The 17465-nt window shown below is 35.5% G+C and overlaps 1 protein-coding gene across 3 annotated transcripts in view; it reads left to right on the top strand.

Moving 5' to 3' along the window:
• The window catches only part of HBS1L (HBS1 like translational GTPase), a 58552-nt gene that overhangs the window by 20387 nt on the left and 20700 nt on the right, over nucleotides 1-17465 (top strand). For all 3 annotated transcript variants that reach the window (XM_057364410.1, XM_057364412.1, XM_057364413.1), the window contains one exon: nucleotides 13396-13504. In XM_057364410.1, coding sequence (XP_057220393.1) covers nucleotides 13396-13504 — 109 coding nt within the window. The remainder of the gene's footprint in view (nucleotides 1-13395; nucleotides 13505-17465) is intronic.

Below are 17465 nucleotides of genomic sequence, written 5' to 3'. Positions count from 1 at the left end.
TGAGAACTGAGATTGCACTCTTTCTTTCCAAATGACAGGAATTGTCTGAGTTCAGGASGTACATGCAAAAAAAAAAAAAAAGTCCTTTACAGCACAGGAATAGCTGGGAAGTCTACCAGCAAGAGGTGCTAGTGATGATGTAGCTGCTTGTATGAGAAAAGCTAAGCTTTGAACACCAGTGGTAAGGTAGAGTAAAATGCTGGCTCACTAGAATAGTTATGAGCAGTCAGGGTCTCTGCCAGTTGAGAGCGGTCGTGTGTGGAATAACACAACTTCACATACCCCATTATGCTGTGGGTTCAGTACCAAGAACTAGTAGATATGAACATGACTGGACTTGAAGCCTCATTTCCCTTTGTTTCTCTTCCGGTGTTCCATCATGAGTGGAAAATAGCATTGAGAAGGGAAGATGTTTTAAGTAGTATCTAATAAAAAATTAGGGAGTGCACCCTGCTGAATAATAGCACATTGTGAAATGTAATCTCTGCTACTGAATTGTAGGTTGTGAGCATATTATAGAAGCATTCAATGGCACACCTACAAACTTTAGTTTGTAGAACACTGATGTAAGAACACTGAAAATAAAATTCAGCTGGAAGGATGAACTCTAAAGTGCTTTCTCCTGGTGTTATGTTTTTTAATGGAATGCCTCTAGAGTATGGAAACTGTCCCAAATACATGGAAATAATCTATAAATCTAATATTTTAAAAAATGCATTAGGCTGAATCTGATACAGGAAAAAGTGTTAAACTTTACTTAGCTTTTCTGAAATTTCTATTAAAGAATTATGATCCTGCAATTATTTTTTTAGCTCCCCMCCTTAATATATTGATATTGAGTAATAATACAAAATCGAACTAATAGCATAAAATATCACCCCTTAATCTGAAATCTTGGAACAGTTAGGGAGGGGAAGAGTAGGTTGATCAGTATTAGACTTATTTGGAGAAAAAATGCCATTGAGAAACAGCTCCTTGTTGATTACTGTGCTTGATTCTCCTAAGTGTTTCCCATCATTATTTTACATTTACTTCTACTAAAACAAGCAAAGGTATCAAAGGTATATATTCATTCAGCATGTTTCCTTTGAACAGATTGTGTGAAATGTTTAACTTCATCTAATTTACATGTGCAAAGATAATGTATTTTTAATTTCTTTTGTTTTCAATTTGCCCTTTCTTAACATTTATCCTTTCTGAATGGTAAAAATTTGAACAYTTAAGATTTTTATCTTCAAAGTAATTGTTCATATGGCTTTTAAATGTATGCATTTTACTGTTAATGATTCAGTTTTTTAAAATAAGTGCAGTGTATTAAACTTTTTACAAAGTTATTAAGCAGTAGCTTAATAACTTTAATTTTCTAGTAGCTGCTTAAATTTTGGATATTAAGAGATTAGTTGGAATAGCAAAAGAGATGCGATCTTCACGTTACAGTACTTTGAGCTATTCTGTTTTGTAAAACTGTTAATACCATCTCTCCTACTCTTATTATCTTTGCTTACAGCTCTGGTAATTAGGGGCTTATGAGCTACTAGGTCTGGGAGTTCTACCTCTCAGAAGTATCTTTTCCATCATTCAGCTGCATTATTAGTTCATGTGAGCTATTTACAGTAGTTAGACATTTACCTTACGTAAAGTCTCTGTGTGCACCGCTACAAATACCTGCTCTGAAAAAAATCCCCATTTTCTTGGGGGCACATGGGCAGGTTCTGTTCTATTGGATTGCCTTAAAAAGTGAGAGCAAGTATTAGCTGTAACATCTTGGTTCCTATTTCACTTCTTGGGTTTTGGTTATTTTTCTTCCAGAGCAAAAGGTGTTGCTTATTCACTGAGCTGGAGGCCTTGCATAGAACACAACTGTTTCTGAAGAGGAGCTTGTTAGAATGTCACTCTTGTGTTTTACTGGTTTTATCTTCACTGGAGCCTGCCATCATTTCCATTCTGGTTAATACTGTCAGCTTTTTCCTTGTCAATTTCCTTAGGTTATTAAAATTGCTCGTAATCAAGAAACCCAAACACTAAACATTRTTTTGTGACAAWTTGGAAAATGACTGCRTCTAATTTATTTGGTCAAACTAATACCTTTTAATGGTTTTTATTTAGGTGTTTAAAATAGCACACTTGTTTTCAMTCTATTAGAGTTTTTTGTTGGCAATGATTTTTTTTTGTGTTTTTGTATCTAATTGTAGTTTTCAATGTAGAGAACTGTAATACTCTTTAGTATGTTCTTTATATTATGACTAATTTTAGAGTATTACTTATGTTTTAGAAGAAAAAGCTCTGGAACTGTATTAATCTTTGTTCCTTAATAACTTTTTCTTCAGTAGCAATTTTCTTCCTTACTGAAAGCAGCACAATGTCCTGAAGCATGTCTTGAGTTCAAATCTCCACTATGGCCATGGACTGTAGAATTTAAATGGCTTTGAAGTATTTGTAACGAAAGTGCAAGCTAGGTCTGCTTTGAGTTTTGTRTATGAACAAATAYTGAATACAACGATGGTTCTRAACTCAGGCTCACACTCWAAGCTGGTTAATAGTTGTAGGGAAGTGCTTTTTAGCTGAAAGCTTGTCTCTTACCTAAGTAGATAAAAAAAGCAATCAAAAATATCGAAAGTCTGAACATTTACTGTGCTGTGGATGATATACATATCATTCAGARTTTGTGTCAATTAAAGACTATGTTCTTAGTTTTGCCAGAGAAGTACCCTGACTACTGGCTTGGGAAAAWGTTTTCATCTGTGTTGAGTAGGAGGTGGTAGGCATGGCAAGGATGGTCAAGAAGTCAGTTTCATCAGACCAAAGCAAAAATCCTTGAAATATGAACTGTTCCACATAATGTGCTTCCATCTTTTCAGTTCCATTTCTATTGACAATCTCATGTYTCCACTCCTACTGTCTTTACCTTTAATGAAATTCTAGTAGTAATGAAATTCTGTCATTTCCTTTCATCTTCATTATAGGTAAAGCTTTCAAAATGAAAGTATCTGGCTGACTTTTTGTAAAATATGTGAGTAGAATATGTCTATTTTTTTTCTCTGCAAGGGAAAACGCCCACAAACTGAAAGGGGACATCTCTGAGGATTTGCTGTTTGATTACCATAACCTTGCAGGCAGAAATGCAAAAGTCAATGTCARTCAGTGAATTTCTCCCTTGCACTCRGGAGCTTCTARTTTTTSTTATTAAATTCATTTGTATTTCAATTTATAGTAAGGGATGGGTGTTYGTGTATACACAGTATTATGAGTAATTGCTGGACTGCTGGACCTTTTTTTTTTCTTTTAAACTATACTCAACTTGTTGAACACTTGATTTTTTAAAAATCACATCTCATTTAAGTTCCATAACTGCTTTTTTTCAAGAAATGATAAATTTTTTGAYATATAATCAGGTTTTTGGCCTTCTGAAGACACCAGTCTTCCTCTCTGAAATGTATCTTTTGCTGTGGCATTGCAGTCTCCAGTGTCACCCCTGAAGTMATGGAAGGCATTGGGTAAATCTGTTTTTCTTATACTGAAGTAAATTTGCAGAGAAACAAAAAAGTGAATGCATGGACAAATGGAAGTTTAAATATTTGACTGAGTTTTAACACAAAAAATGTTTAATTCCCCCACAGGTATTTTAGCTCTCTGGCCTGATCAGGATCTGGTGTGATTCTAAGGTCACMAGCAGAGTGGGAGGGTTGAGAATTCAGACAACCTAAATCTAAATTAAATGAGGCTTTAGCTAGTCCTATGTAGAAGTTCTCTCTACACTAAATTCTTGCAATTCTCTGCAACTTAAAAATGCTAAAAATATTTGCAGCTTCAACATTCTTAATCATGCAGGACTAGTAAGTACATTTTCTTCTTCTGCAACTTTAAAAGGCTACCCTATTAAGTTTCTGGAGAGAATTTGCAGATCGGTTGTGGAAAAGTTGAACAAATGTATGATGACTTTATTTTTTAAATGCTGTCAGTTTGCTACTGTGTTTTTCGTGTTCATTGTTCTCATTTAAACTTCGGTTTCATACTGAAGAAGTTTTAGTACATGAATAAAAGTCGTGGATCAGGAAAGTTTTCTTTTGTAAAATGCCTTGCACTTCTTCATTAGAATCAACARGAATGTACATGCACAGATAACGTCAACGTGCAAAGGGCATGATGTTGTTTCYGAATTATCTAGATGATGTGCAGGCAAATAGCACCATCCTCTGGCATTATAGCATCAGGTATGAATTAAACCTGAAATTGCTATCTGTTATTTCTGGAAATTTGATATAATTGTAATAGAATGTACATATTGTACTTTCAGTTTTRCATACTCATTTTGGGCCAAGGTTTAACAGAAATTCTGATAATTTGCATGGACTCTGTATTCTGTTCAATTGACTGGCTGAAGGGGATATCTTTTTAGGGTTATCCTGCCCATAGTGCTGACTCTGCTCTTTACATGACCATTTATGGTAGGAAGTTGCACTTCAGAAATATCAGACTGAGCTTTTTCTAAATCTCAGTGAAAGACAATTCACAGTCATTTAAGAAAAATTCGTTGAATTAGAAAACACCACCAACGACTTATGGTTGTGTATCTGGGGGAGAGTAAAGGTGCTGTTACAGAGMAACTGCAGATGTCTAATRAATTATTTTTTTCAGGAGATCGTAGCTTCAGTTACAGATTGAGAATGGTATGGTTGGCATTGCTAGAGTGCAGAGCAATATACCTCCCACAAATTGGGTTTCGGTACTTACGGGATGAGTTGTRCTGAGTTACGGTGTGAAGGACTGGATTTTAGTCCATTGAACTAAGCAGTAGGTATGAGAAATACCACAGGGACATTCTTTTGAAAAACTTGATGACTGAGAAAGTTGCTGTTTTGATTATTGTGAATTCCTATTGGACCCTTACGTGTTTATGTATGGGAAACATGTAAAGTAGCTGATGTTTGGGTACGCTCTAAAAGAAAACATGTGCCACCCCYCAGTCTGCCTTTCTGTACAGATCTCCATTCTTTTACAGGGGAGGTGTTTGCGTAGTGAAACTGGAAATTTCAAGAGTTTTGCTATAGSATCAGTTCCTTTCTTTCCCCTAACAGATTAACTGTGAATGCAAACCAGACCAATTGTCTGTGTTTCTGGAAAGACTSTACAATGGTCTATGTATAGAACAAGTCTATGCATTTCTTTGCTATTGTGCATTGCTTAAACATAATTTCATAAAAATTGGAATGTCATATTAAGTATCCAAATATTGACACTTACAAGTTTAAGTTGTGAAAATGCTGAAAGCTCCCAGTTGTAATAAAGACAAGTAAAATATTTTTATTAAAAATATATTTATACACTGTTCTCTGAGACATATTTTCTATTTAGATACTCGAAATTAAATGTACATCATTTAGTGGAATGAGTGCAAAAAGGAGTCCCTGAAAAAAAGTAGTTTTAATATGTAATATTAGTTTTGTGMTGCTTGCAGGTTTGACTATGTGTGATTAAATAAGTCCTTATGGCCAGAAAATTTGCATAGGAAGATGTTTGTTTCAGGTGAGAAGAGCAAGAAAATGGAGCTGTAACTGACTGCTGGATTCTGTATCATTTGGCTTCAGTCAAATGATACAGTGGGGAGATAGTACTGATGGCAAGAGACATAGTGATACACCAGAAATTTTGGCTAAGTTTCAGACAGGAAAAAAAATGTGGTGCCTTGTTGGAACACATTCCTCACCATCCACTTCAACCTGATCTAATGTCAGTGTCTGTGTTTTTCTGATCCTCTAACTTACTCAGTCGTGTTCAATTTTTGTTGCTGAATTTGTCTGTGCRCCCTAAACACAGTTTAGTTTCCTTATGTCATTCTGTATTTTTTACTGCAGTTSCATTTTTTCTACTTTGTAATTTCAGACTCCTTATCTACCCATTCCAAGTTTTCTGCCTATGTTTCCAGTCATTAGCCATTTTTATTTTCCATGTTTCCTCTTTTCCAGTCRTAGTTTGCATTTGCTTTCAGATCTACTCCACTTCTGCATCTTTGTTGATGTTTAGCTGTGCATGCAACTTGTCATTGAGTGTGGGCCTCTTACTTTCTCACTCTGCTTACCCACCAGTTTTTCCCCAAGTTGTTTGTTAGGTTTTTCACTAATACTGTCTTTTTTCCTTTTTCATGGTCACTCTGCCTCTCATTTCATCTTCTCTGCTTGATTGATTTTCATTCTTCTAGTCTTTGTCTGTACTTAATAATCTATGTGTCTTGCTGCTTGCCAATGCTCACCATATGGTGGTTTTTCTTCTCTTACCCTTCAGTTTCGGGGTTTTTTTTGTGATTTATCCAAGGCAAATTTGTGTCTCCAGTTTATTGATATGGTAGGAAAGTATAGAGATCACAGGAGAAGRTAGAATTTGAGTTCAGGTGACGGAATTTGTCCAGCCTGGACAAAAATAGTCTGAGCAGCTACTTACTAAATATTGATGAARTATTTCTGGGACTTAGTTTTTAAAAGTTAAGCCATAAGAGCATGTGCAAACTATTTTCTAAGGCAAAATTAATTTTCAGAATGTGGAAATATCCATATTCAATATTTGAAGTATTTAGTTTATGCAAATAATACTTTCCTTAGGTTCCATTATAAAAAAGCTTCTGTTGTTTTGTTTTTGYTCTTTTTTATCTTCCAGTTTCTCTGTTCTCCCTGTTTGGAAGTAAAAAAAAAAAAAGGTCAGCCCCAGGCAGGAGGCTCACTTGAACAAATTATTTTTTGGGCTAGAGATGTCAACTTGCTGAAGGTTGCAAGCATTGAAAGTAAAGCCAGAGAGGTGAGGAGTGCCAGCTGGCTGAAGCAGGCTGCCAGCCCTGCTGACTKTGCCTGCTGCACACCCAGTTATTGCAGCTGTATGTAGGGAAACAAGCTATTTCTGGAACATCAGTCTTGGGTAGCAGGTTGTGCTGTTTGTGTTGTGGATCCCAGAAAACTAGCCCATGATGGAGAAACTCAGGAATATCACCACTCAAGAGTCTGTTGGTATCCCTTTTCCCTCTTGCTTTATCAAATCTTAAGAACAAAAGAAAATCATTCTTGTAGTCAGGTGCAAGTGGACATTTTTATTTTCAGCATTTTTYGGTGAAAATGCCTAGTCCCAGTTTCGTGAAAAAAAAAAAAAAAAATCACCATCTGAAACTTTGCAGAGAAGGTAATAGTTATAACAATGAGACTATGTTACCTGGAAAGCCCCTGACGTGGTTTCTATTAGGAAATAACCTTTCTTTTAAAAAGAAAAATTTTAGTGTTCTTGTTTGGAGAATTGTTTTCAGTAGTATCTTTAGAATGGCTGTGTCTTATCCCTGGTTGRTGACTTAGCAAGTTGTCTTTTCTATTATTTTGGACTGTTGCATTATTTTTGGAAGTGCTGTGGATATTCAGTAGCATCCACTAGTATATTGCAGTTCATAGTAGTATAATGTACGGTTTTCTAAAAATCAATAGTTTGAACTAGTATAATTTAAATACTAAAGTTTTCACATAGAAAACTGTGTTGACATTCTCATGCTTGTCACAGCTCTTACATCCAAAGAAATATAATTGATGGGCTGCAGGGATGATGCATGGCAAGTTATATGCTGGCACAATGTTTTAAAGGTTAGGAAACTGTAAATTTAGGAAATCTGGAATATTCTGAATTCTGTAGTCATGTTATGTACTGGTGGTACATAGTTGAGAGTTGTGGACTTCTGATGTTTTCAGAATTGTGATGTGTCCATAATACTAATACACTACCAGTGCCACTGATCATCCTGTATGCTACATCCTGGTGCAAACTTAACTAAACTTCAAGTTGCCACTGTATCCTACAGCATTTTGTAGAATTCATGAGTGTCAAATAATTCAGTTGAATTATAAAACCAAAATAAATATTTTTCAGTAGCAATCTCTGTAATTTGACAAATTTTGATATTTTCTTATACTTTCCCATGTGCCATGAAATTTGGAGAGATAAAAATAAAATCCTACTGTTTTTAAGGAAAATGTAATAAATTAATTAAAGGGTGGAAGCTCATGAGGTTTAGGCATAAATAGAAAAATGTAAACAGTTTGTAGTTTTTCAGGTGGGTTTTGTTACATGATGGATTTATTAAATGTTAGTATAAAACTAGACATATGTGGGCAAGAAGGTGATGCATGCTTCTGAGCATGAAATTGTGTACAATCAGGTGGGTATCTGGTTGACTCACTCATTTATATTCCATACTTGAAATATTTTCACAGTTGTTGTGCCTTAAAATTATTTTAAAATCATAGCACAGCATATAGGAYGGGAAGTATTATCTCGAGAGAGGCCTCAGTTATTAATTCTGCTTTTCAGACAGAACTGTGTCTTGTCTGTGTTTCTGTTATGCTCAGTAGTTGGACTGTCACACTGTATGCAAAAGTTTTGTGTTTTAATAAGTGAATCATTAAACATATTTGGGACAAGCTCATGACATGGTGCTCAAAGCCAGTGTCCTGTTTTCTTTTATGTTATTGGTGGCTGTTGCTGTGTAATCGGCAGACAGAGGTGTAAGTGGCTTCTTTGTGGTTATATAGAAAGTCTGTAGCAGAGGAAAGGATGCAAACCGTATTTTGTAGATTAGAAAGCATGGTATTACATGTGTACTTTTTCTCATGGCAGTTCTGGTTTAGACAGCATTGGGAGGATCTACTTAAGTAACTTTATTCTTTATTCCATTAAGTGTCAGTTGAGTGTAGGATCCTCAGCCCYATTCAAAACTGAAATAGTATGGAGCTGCCTTCAAATGCACATCCAATTTTGAAAGGAATTCATATAACCAATAAAAATGTCAAAAGYATGCAAGTGAAAAACTAACTGCAATCTGTCAACAGTTAATTGGAACATAACTCCCTTGAAGGTGTTGATCCTTTCCTCCCAATGCTTATAAACCATTAGTAGCAGTTTCGTGAGTAGACATGGATTTATTTAAATGGTATTGCCATCTGAAAAAGCATGGATTCAAGACCTGCCTTGTTGACATTTGTCTCTGTTTTCCAAGCTGAATTCAGATACATGAAAAATCCTCGTTGATCCTATCAGAAACAGGCTTCTCTCTCTCCTTCAATAGGGTAGTTGAGTGTAAAGTTTCAGTACACCAGTTTACAGTTTGATGAGTGAAGCACTAATTGGAAGGAGAAGCCTCTGTCTATAGGAGTTGAAAGTGGTGGCATTTTGTTTCTGCTGTTGGAAAAGTATGGTCATCTGAGCAAAATCAGTGCGGATTTAAATATCCAATGCTAGTGTGCATTTCTCCAAATATGCCAATATCCATTTGGTATCTACATGTCTTTCTTGAGAGAGTGGCTGTTTAACAGACTTCTCTTTTCATTCACCTCTAAACTACCTGGGAGCAGACTAGACTGTCAATCAACTCTTCCATTTACTGAAACCTTCCGTACCTCAAATGGAATTAAAAGAAAAGATCAGTTTTTATCTTTCTGTTACTTTCAATGTTAAGTATATATATGAACCAAGCCTGTTATATTTAATAATGTAGTCAGAGTAATATTTTGATTTGCTTGTACAGATCTGCAGGTACTCCTCACAACCAATTTTAGAAAAGAAATCCAAAGGGAGTTTGTTACAGTAAAAGAAAGTTGGTTGACTAAATCTATATAATTTTGCTATTCATCTTAAAGAACTAGAGAGACTGTGTTAATTTTTTAAGACTGTCCCTATGTTTTACTTCTTTCCTGCATATGTACATGTCTATGTCATATTTATCAGCCTGCAGGTACTTTATTGTGCCATCAGATTTTGGGGTTGTACTTCTAATAATTTTGAAGTTACATCAGGTGTCATTAGCAATACTTTTTGACTAAAAGTCAGAGTCTGTTAAGTCCGAAGACCAACTGGCAGGAAAGGTGAAAACACAGCCAAGAATAATAGAAGAGAGCTTTGTCAAGGTGCCATATACTCCAGTTGTGTTGTGGCAATGGCATTGCAGGTCTGTCCCCTGTGGTGTTAGGTTCATCCCAGTTTAATTCTGAGACAAGGTTCATCAGTGTATGTTTAGTTTTGTGATAATGCTTGTCTTCTAGCTACAGTGCGCTTTAGCCTAGGTACTCTGATGTCAGTGCAGGCTAAATACCAAATACCTCTCTGGAAGTTAATTTGCTTAAAATAGGCTAGAAGTTTGGAATTCTAAACATTCTGAATTGTGAGAACTATCATGCTGACAAGCCTTTAAGGTATTACGTTTTTATTTCAGTTTTAGTTTTTTATGATTTATAAATGTTTATTATGTGTTTTCGTGGAAGGAAATTTTTTTAATTTTCCTAGTGTCATGTCAGTCATTTCCTTGTAGGGATTCACACTTTGACTTACCTTTTGCAATGCTAGAGTAGTRAAATGTAACAAGAAGGTATTGGGTCTTCTTTTGGAGTTTGTGAAAGATGTATCTGTTTTAATTTTATGTGTCCTCTTGATTTAGGAAACATATTGCCCTTCAGTTACTTAGCTATGTGTTTGAGAATGTCCAAATGGCAGTAGGCATGAAGAACTTTTTGAAGCCCTTCTCAAAAATCTGTATATCCTTGTTATCCTTTCCCTTCAGAAGTTAATTTTCCACAGCTGCTCATGTCCTGATCGGATTGGGATTACTGCTTCTATGTTTTTTCTGGGTTTGTAGTGCACTTCAGTTGCCATAGGATACCCTGCTGTAGATCAAGAACTGTTTTAAGAATTGTATCAGCTTTGTGCATTGACTTCCTTTTAGTTCCAAGGTGCAACTTAAGGATTTGCATGCAATCTGTTAAGTGCCAATAGCTTTTGCTTTGCCTGCTAGAACAGATAAGAATTTATCATGAAGTTTTCTCCGGTTCCCTATAGATTAGATAGTAAAATATACTCCTTTCCCAGCCTTCTGTCCTTTGTAATGAAGCCATAATTATTAATCTTTAATGGCGCCTGCAATGTGTAAAAGACAGACTTGGTCCTTATCGCAAAAGTGCTGCTTGATTTTATTGTACTTGGTTATAAAAACATTGAAGGCAGAAAATTGTATTTGATGCTTCTATCAGTAGTGTAGCTGATAATTATTGCCTTGTCTTTTTACATGTTTGAATGTCGCCATTCTGGGATTATTTCTATGGTTTGGTTTGTCTTTATATGATCCCTGTCTGCTTCCTTGCTCCAGCTTTGCTTTAGTATTTATTTCTTCATATACTTATTTATTGGTATTATTTATCMAACTAATACATATATACACATATTTTTACTTTCTCTTGTTCTTTGTCATTTTAGTTTTGTGTCTTCTTTCAACTTGCAGTGTTTCCTAAATTCTAGTTTTAAGTTCTATGTCAAATACTCTATTAGTTGAATGTATCTTGTCTCCTTGTACAATTTAACTTTGGGTCAGTGACAAATACTCCAGCATTATTTGTACAGAGTGAAGCTTAATTTTGAAATTGATCAGAGAAGATGTATTTTGTGAATCCTTTGATTTTTGGACCAGTAGATTACAAGCTATTTTCAAGTAATATAATATTAATTYTTGCCTTGGTTTCTTTCAGCTAATCTCTTTCAAGTTTAGTTGGTTTTTTTTTTTTTTTTGTAATTATTAGTTCCTTGCAGCCAGATTTCAGACATGGTGTTTTCTGAGAATTAACTGTAATTCAGCTTTCAAATGACATATAAAGCATTCATGTTTACCTGTCAGTTGAAAATGACATCTGCTTGTAARTTGTTAGAATTAAAGAAGAAAATACCATACCAAATTGGAAACAAAAGTAATGTAATTTTTACTGTAACTGAAGTTTTTAACTACTTATTTAAAAAATGCTGTAGGTGATCTATTTTGGAGCTTAAAGTTGAAATAAAATCTTTGTGCTTAACTAGTAGTCCATGCCCAGTGAGAATTTTATATTCTGAATATTTACATTTGTCAGTTATGTGATTAGTGATCCTTGTAAGCCATGGTTTGTGCTGTTGCTTTTATTCCTCTTACTTTTGTTTCTTATTTACTGTGTAATTTGTATGCAACTATTAATAAAGACATGCAGACTACTTTTCCAGAGATTTGCAGGTGGCATGTAAATAAAATGCCTATCAGATAAGATGAATGAGGGAGATGAAGAGCAAGTCATCAGATAAATAAGAACGTCTCCATCTGTATTGTGACTGCTTTTTTGGGTTTCTGTTGTAGACATGTCTGTGGTATTCTGTTTCCTTGCTTGAAATCTTGAGCAGCCTTGACCGCAACTTTTTATGTAACCTGCAAACCGATATGATTTTGTGGTTTAAAGGTGTAGCCGCTGTGCTTTAGAATGCAGCGCAGAGTTAACRTAAATGAGTAGGGCCAAATAGCTCCAGCAGTTCATCTTAATGTAGTATATCCAAAATACTTCAAAGAGTAAYTTTATGTTCATTTGACTATGGAGTGTCCGAATTGGTCTAATACTGGAAGTGTAGTGCCATTTTTGTGGTTTTCAGATACACTTATAGTTCAAGTATTTTTAAAAATCAGTTTGATTTTGAATTCAGGTTATTGTTTTGCTTTCTCAGTGAAACATCCTTCAAAACACAATGTGCAGGTGCTATCAAAATGCTGCGAAATTGGAAGTCTTTCCTTGAAGGAAGAAGGAATCCTAACATAGTAACAAGGGAATTGTGGAAAGAAAATAGCTAGTTTACTTCTTTTATATAAACTCCTCCTCTTCTGAGTAAATAATTTATCTTTTTTACAACTTGATAAGAAACTAACAGCACTGTAGTGCTATTAGTTGTGTAACTAGTTTCACATAATTAAGAATGAACTTTAATTGTTTTTCATGTAAGTTATGGTAAAAGGTAATACCTTAAAGTAATGAAGTTACTCAATTCTGGTAATTATTTCTAAATAACCTTTAAATTAGCTAGCTTTGGAGTATTGCTTGGCTTCTTCAGTATAATTCAGTATGAGAGACCTCTGCTTTCAGGTTTCAAGGAAGGCTTTGCAGGCCACACATAGCTGGTGCTGCTGCTAGCATTCCCTTAGATGGACATATTTTTTTGCTTTACAGTGCTAAAAATGTAAAGGGCAAAAGAAAAACTCTAAAGAAGAATTAATCCAATCATCTGGTGAGCAGCTGCAAAGTATTTCTTTGTCCTTGTATTGCATGAAATGCTTCTGGCATCGTGCAGAGCTTCTTCTAGTAAAGCTCTTGAATAGTGTAGGTGTCATGTGAATACTTGGAGATAGAGGTGAGATTTTCACAATAGATATAACTGTAGATACTTTTGACTAATTATGTAATATATTCAAGTAAGATGCTGAAATGTGAGAATTGATCATGAAGGACTGGTATCTTTGGGTTGTAGAGAAGTAATGTGACTTGTTAAACTCTATATTTGTTAGTCACAACCTTAAGTTCAAACTTACTTTTTGTCTATTACTAGGAAAAACAAGGGATTTCCAGTCAGCCAGAATGGAATCTGAAATTGTGCCAAAAATTACCAAAATGACAGTGTCTGGAAAGAAACAATCTATGGGATTTGAAGTTCCATGGTAAGCCAAGCCCTCATACATCAAGGTACATCAGCAGCTCTTCTTTCCGACTGATGCACCTGTAGCAAGTTTTCTTCTTATTTTTTTTCTATTTTTCACAGCAATTTTAGTGTCACTCTCCAGAACTAACCATCTTCAGCTTCTTGTTTGACTCAGAATTACTTTCAGAAGATGGTACCTCACGTTTTGAGTTTAACAAATCCTTTCACTATGAATAGTGCATAGAGATATCAGGTAGTCAGATTATTTAAACATCCGCTTCATAGAATACTGAACTTTCTTGGGGTTCGTTTATTTTAAATTTAGTTCTCTAAGTGGAATTATGAAATCAATAAATCTTAACTGTAATTGCTTGTTCTTCAAAGGAAGTAACATATTTAAGAACAGTTAATGGGGAAAACAATCACTTATAGCTAAACCTTGCCTTCCTCTGCAGCTTTTATTAACTTAACAGGTGTCCAAGGTACAACTGTTGTAGAGATTGGTCCTACTTATGCTACAACTAAATTAGAGTGGTTCTAATTTTATCCTGACTTGGAACTGTTGAGGGGATGTCTCATGAGAGCAAGAAGACAGACACCTGGATCAGAGTCTACCTACAACAGTAGCTAGCAGTGAACAGTTAAAGAAATGTGTAAGGACAGGGCATGTATGCTGGGAGTATGGTCCACAAAATATCATTGCATAGTGTTCTGTGTTTCTCCACAATTTTTATTTAGTTTTTTGGTTTTGTCTGATTCTATTAAGAATGGTTAATGTATTTTTCTTAGGTGTCCTTATTCTGGTTTTGAACATAAGTCTTATAATAGCCACCTAATCTGTGGCAAGAAATTCCATAGCTCATCCTGCGGTCAAAAAATTCTCAAGTATATGTGCCAACATCCCAGCCTCATCCCACAGTGTTTGTAGATCTGATCTGGAAACATTTTTGGTAGTAAGAGGGCAGGATGGTCTTTATTTTACAGTATCTTGTGCATGTTTGATAACTGAGTGGAAAGCAAGCAATATCTACTTAAGCACATTGAATGCAAGCTGTGAAGCTGATGTTATTCATTATTACTTTATGCTGCTAAATGCCATTGCTAAAAGACACCACTTTCATTCATCTCAGATGCAATAAGCTCCAAATGAAAAACTTCTGTGACTTTCAAAATCTTTTTTCTTTGCTGTTTGAGATTTGAAATATATAAAGGAAGCATAATTCCCTCCCCTGCCTTCTGTCTACTAATCAGTGGCTCTGTATTTGATAATTGGACTTGATCATGAAGTTCCAGACACCTTCATCTCTTATGTTCCTACTAAACTTCTTAGAGCTTTTCACGGGGACTTCTGTATAGTAATTTAATTTGGATAGAGGTTTAGAAAAAGAAAGGAATATTGAGTGAAGAAGACCTACCAGCTAATCTTAAGTAGTCATGCTTGATTTTTTAAAATCTCTGATAATAACCCTTTAAAATATTTGTTTCTAAAAAAGATCAAATACAGAATTTTGTGTCTCTGATACTTACTTAGCACGTGTGCCTGTTCCACGGGGAAGGAGGAGATAAAAAGAATGCTTCCTCATCTGTAGATGGAAGTAATTCTTGGAAAGGCTAGTGACGACAGTCTCTGATGAAAGATGATTGTCTCCAACATGGTGGTACTCAGCCATTCTGCTTCTTTTCAGGGACCCTGAAATAGTTGGTATCGTACTTGCTTATAGGTCAGTGGCAGAAAAAGATTAAACCTTCTGGACCTGTGAGTAAATCCTTTAGATAGATCCTTAATATTGGTCTTGTGAGACCCCCATCTGGAGTGCTACATCCAGCTCTGGGGTTTTCAGCACAGGAAAGACATGGACCTGTTGGAGTGGGCCCAGAGGAGACCACCAAGATTATTAGTGGGATGAAGCACCTTTCCTATGAAGAGTGGCTGAGAATTCTAGGGTTGTTTAACCTGAAGAAGAGAATGCTTTGGGGTGACCTTATTGCAGCTTTTCAGTACATAAGGAGTGTATATGAGAAAGATRGGGACAGACCTTTTAGGAGGCCTTGTTCTGACCGGACAAGGGGTGTTATGGTTTTAAACTGCAACAGAGTCAGTGTAGATTGAATATAAGGAAGAAGTTTTTTGCAGTGAGGGTGTTAAAACCCTGGAATAGGTTCCCCAAAGAGGYGGTGCATGCCCCACCCCTGGAAATTTTCAAAAACAGACACGACCAGGCTCTGAGCAGCCTGATCTTATTGAAGATGTYCCTGCTCATTGGAGGGAGGTTAGACTAGATGACCTTTAAGGGCTGCTTCCAACCTAAACTGTCCTATCATCTTCTGATTGTGAAGATGGTTTAAAACTCATCTCACTTAGTGATACTGCTGAAAAACTGATTGAAARCAAATCTCTTATTACTGTGTAAATTGCATGTACGTTAGGTATTTAGCTTCAGGTGGAAGAAATAAGTAAGAAGTGGACTGATTTGTAAAAGAGCATGAGATCTGAAGCACAGCCAATCAATTGATATGGAGGAAGACACAATTTAAATGGTAAAGTTCCCATAAATGCATGTCTTAAAGACCTCTGCTTCAAGGAGTCTGATGAGGGCCTCCTTTGTTCTTCGGTCCAACAGACCACTGTGGAGGCATTGCCAAGSCACTATGACCTTGATGTTATAGAAGCAGAGAATAATATATTTCTAGACTTGAAAAACAAAGCAAAACATGAGCCTCCACCTCCATTGAATGAGTATTAGGGTTGGTTTTTTTCTTCTGCAATTATTTTCTGCATTATTAGCAGGATAAGGATGACCTGTCAGGGACAGAAGGAATCTGTGTTTATTAACATCTAAAAAAGACTTGTTCCTTTGACGTTTATCATATCTTTTTAATGTTATTGTTTCATTGTTAATTTATTGCAGAGGATYTATAATAACACAGCTTTTTAAGTACATAATTTATGTCACTGACCAAAAGCACTGGTATAAATTACTCAAAGCATTCTAAATAGATTCTAAAAYGTCTGTAGCTGTGCCCCCTACTTTTACCCCAAAATATTTATTTGGTGCTGGTGCAGATACCATTAGAAGGAGATTGTTTAGTATATATGAACTACTTTTGGTTGGTAACTTGCGTGGGATCTTAAAGGTAATTTTTGGACCCTGTTTTTAAAAGCAGCAGTCTTGCATTAGTAAAAACCTTCATTCTTTGACTAGTTGTTGAATCTATGATTTAGTGTTGTTATGAGGTGTTATTAGTGAATCTTATTTAAAATGRATGGGTTATTAGAGGACATTGATTGCTTTGAGCATTGATTGCCTTTGTTGCTGGGTATTATTAGTAGGATTGTCTACAGAAAATTGTACCAGAGTTTGCTGGTAAACTGATGCTCCTGCAAAACTGTTTACCGGGCTTCTTCTTTCTGTTAACTAATAAAGGAAGTCAGAAGAAGTTGTTACCAAAAAAGGGTTGATTATTTTAACTAGCCTGACCAATATTTTGTAATTAATAATTTTGAAAGGGGAAATAAATGTAGACATTTCTGTAATGACTGTAAGTACTCCGAAAGAGTCGGTTGTGTAAAAATAATTCACCCAGCATCCAGACTAGAAGATTGAAAATAATGTTTATAAGCTAAATTCTGAAGAGTTAATATTGAGCAGATAAGCTTTCAGGTTCCGCTTTGAATGCATGGGAGTATGAACCTTTCAATACTTGCCCTCTAATATGTCTTATAGCAACAAATGTTGTATTTATTAATATTCCCCAGGAAATAGTGGTGTAACCATAACATTTTATTCAGTTTACTGTTATGGTCCTGTTTGGCAAGACAACATAGGAAGTTTCTGGTGTGGCAGTTTTAATTTTGACAAAATGTTATTCCTTGCCAGGCTTTGGTTTGTCAGCTGATTTCCAAAAGAGATGGTTTGTMAAAAGTTGTTTTGACATTTGTGTCTGAATTGCTCATGTTCAGGCTTTCTTGACTACATGAT

This window comes from Malurus melanocephalus, unplaced genomic scaffold (assembly GCF_030028575.1).
Source record: "Malurus melanocephalus ecotype Western Australia unplaced genomic scaffold, MMel_1.1 scaffold_38, whole genome shotgun sequence".
Classification (NCBI taxonomy): Eukaryota; Metazoa; Chordata; class Aves; order Passeriformes; family Maluridae; genus Malurus; species Malurus melanocephalus.
The sequence above is the reverse complement of the archived record's forward strand: the minus strand, read 5'-3'. Positions and strand labels throughout refer to the sequence as shown.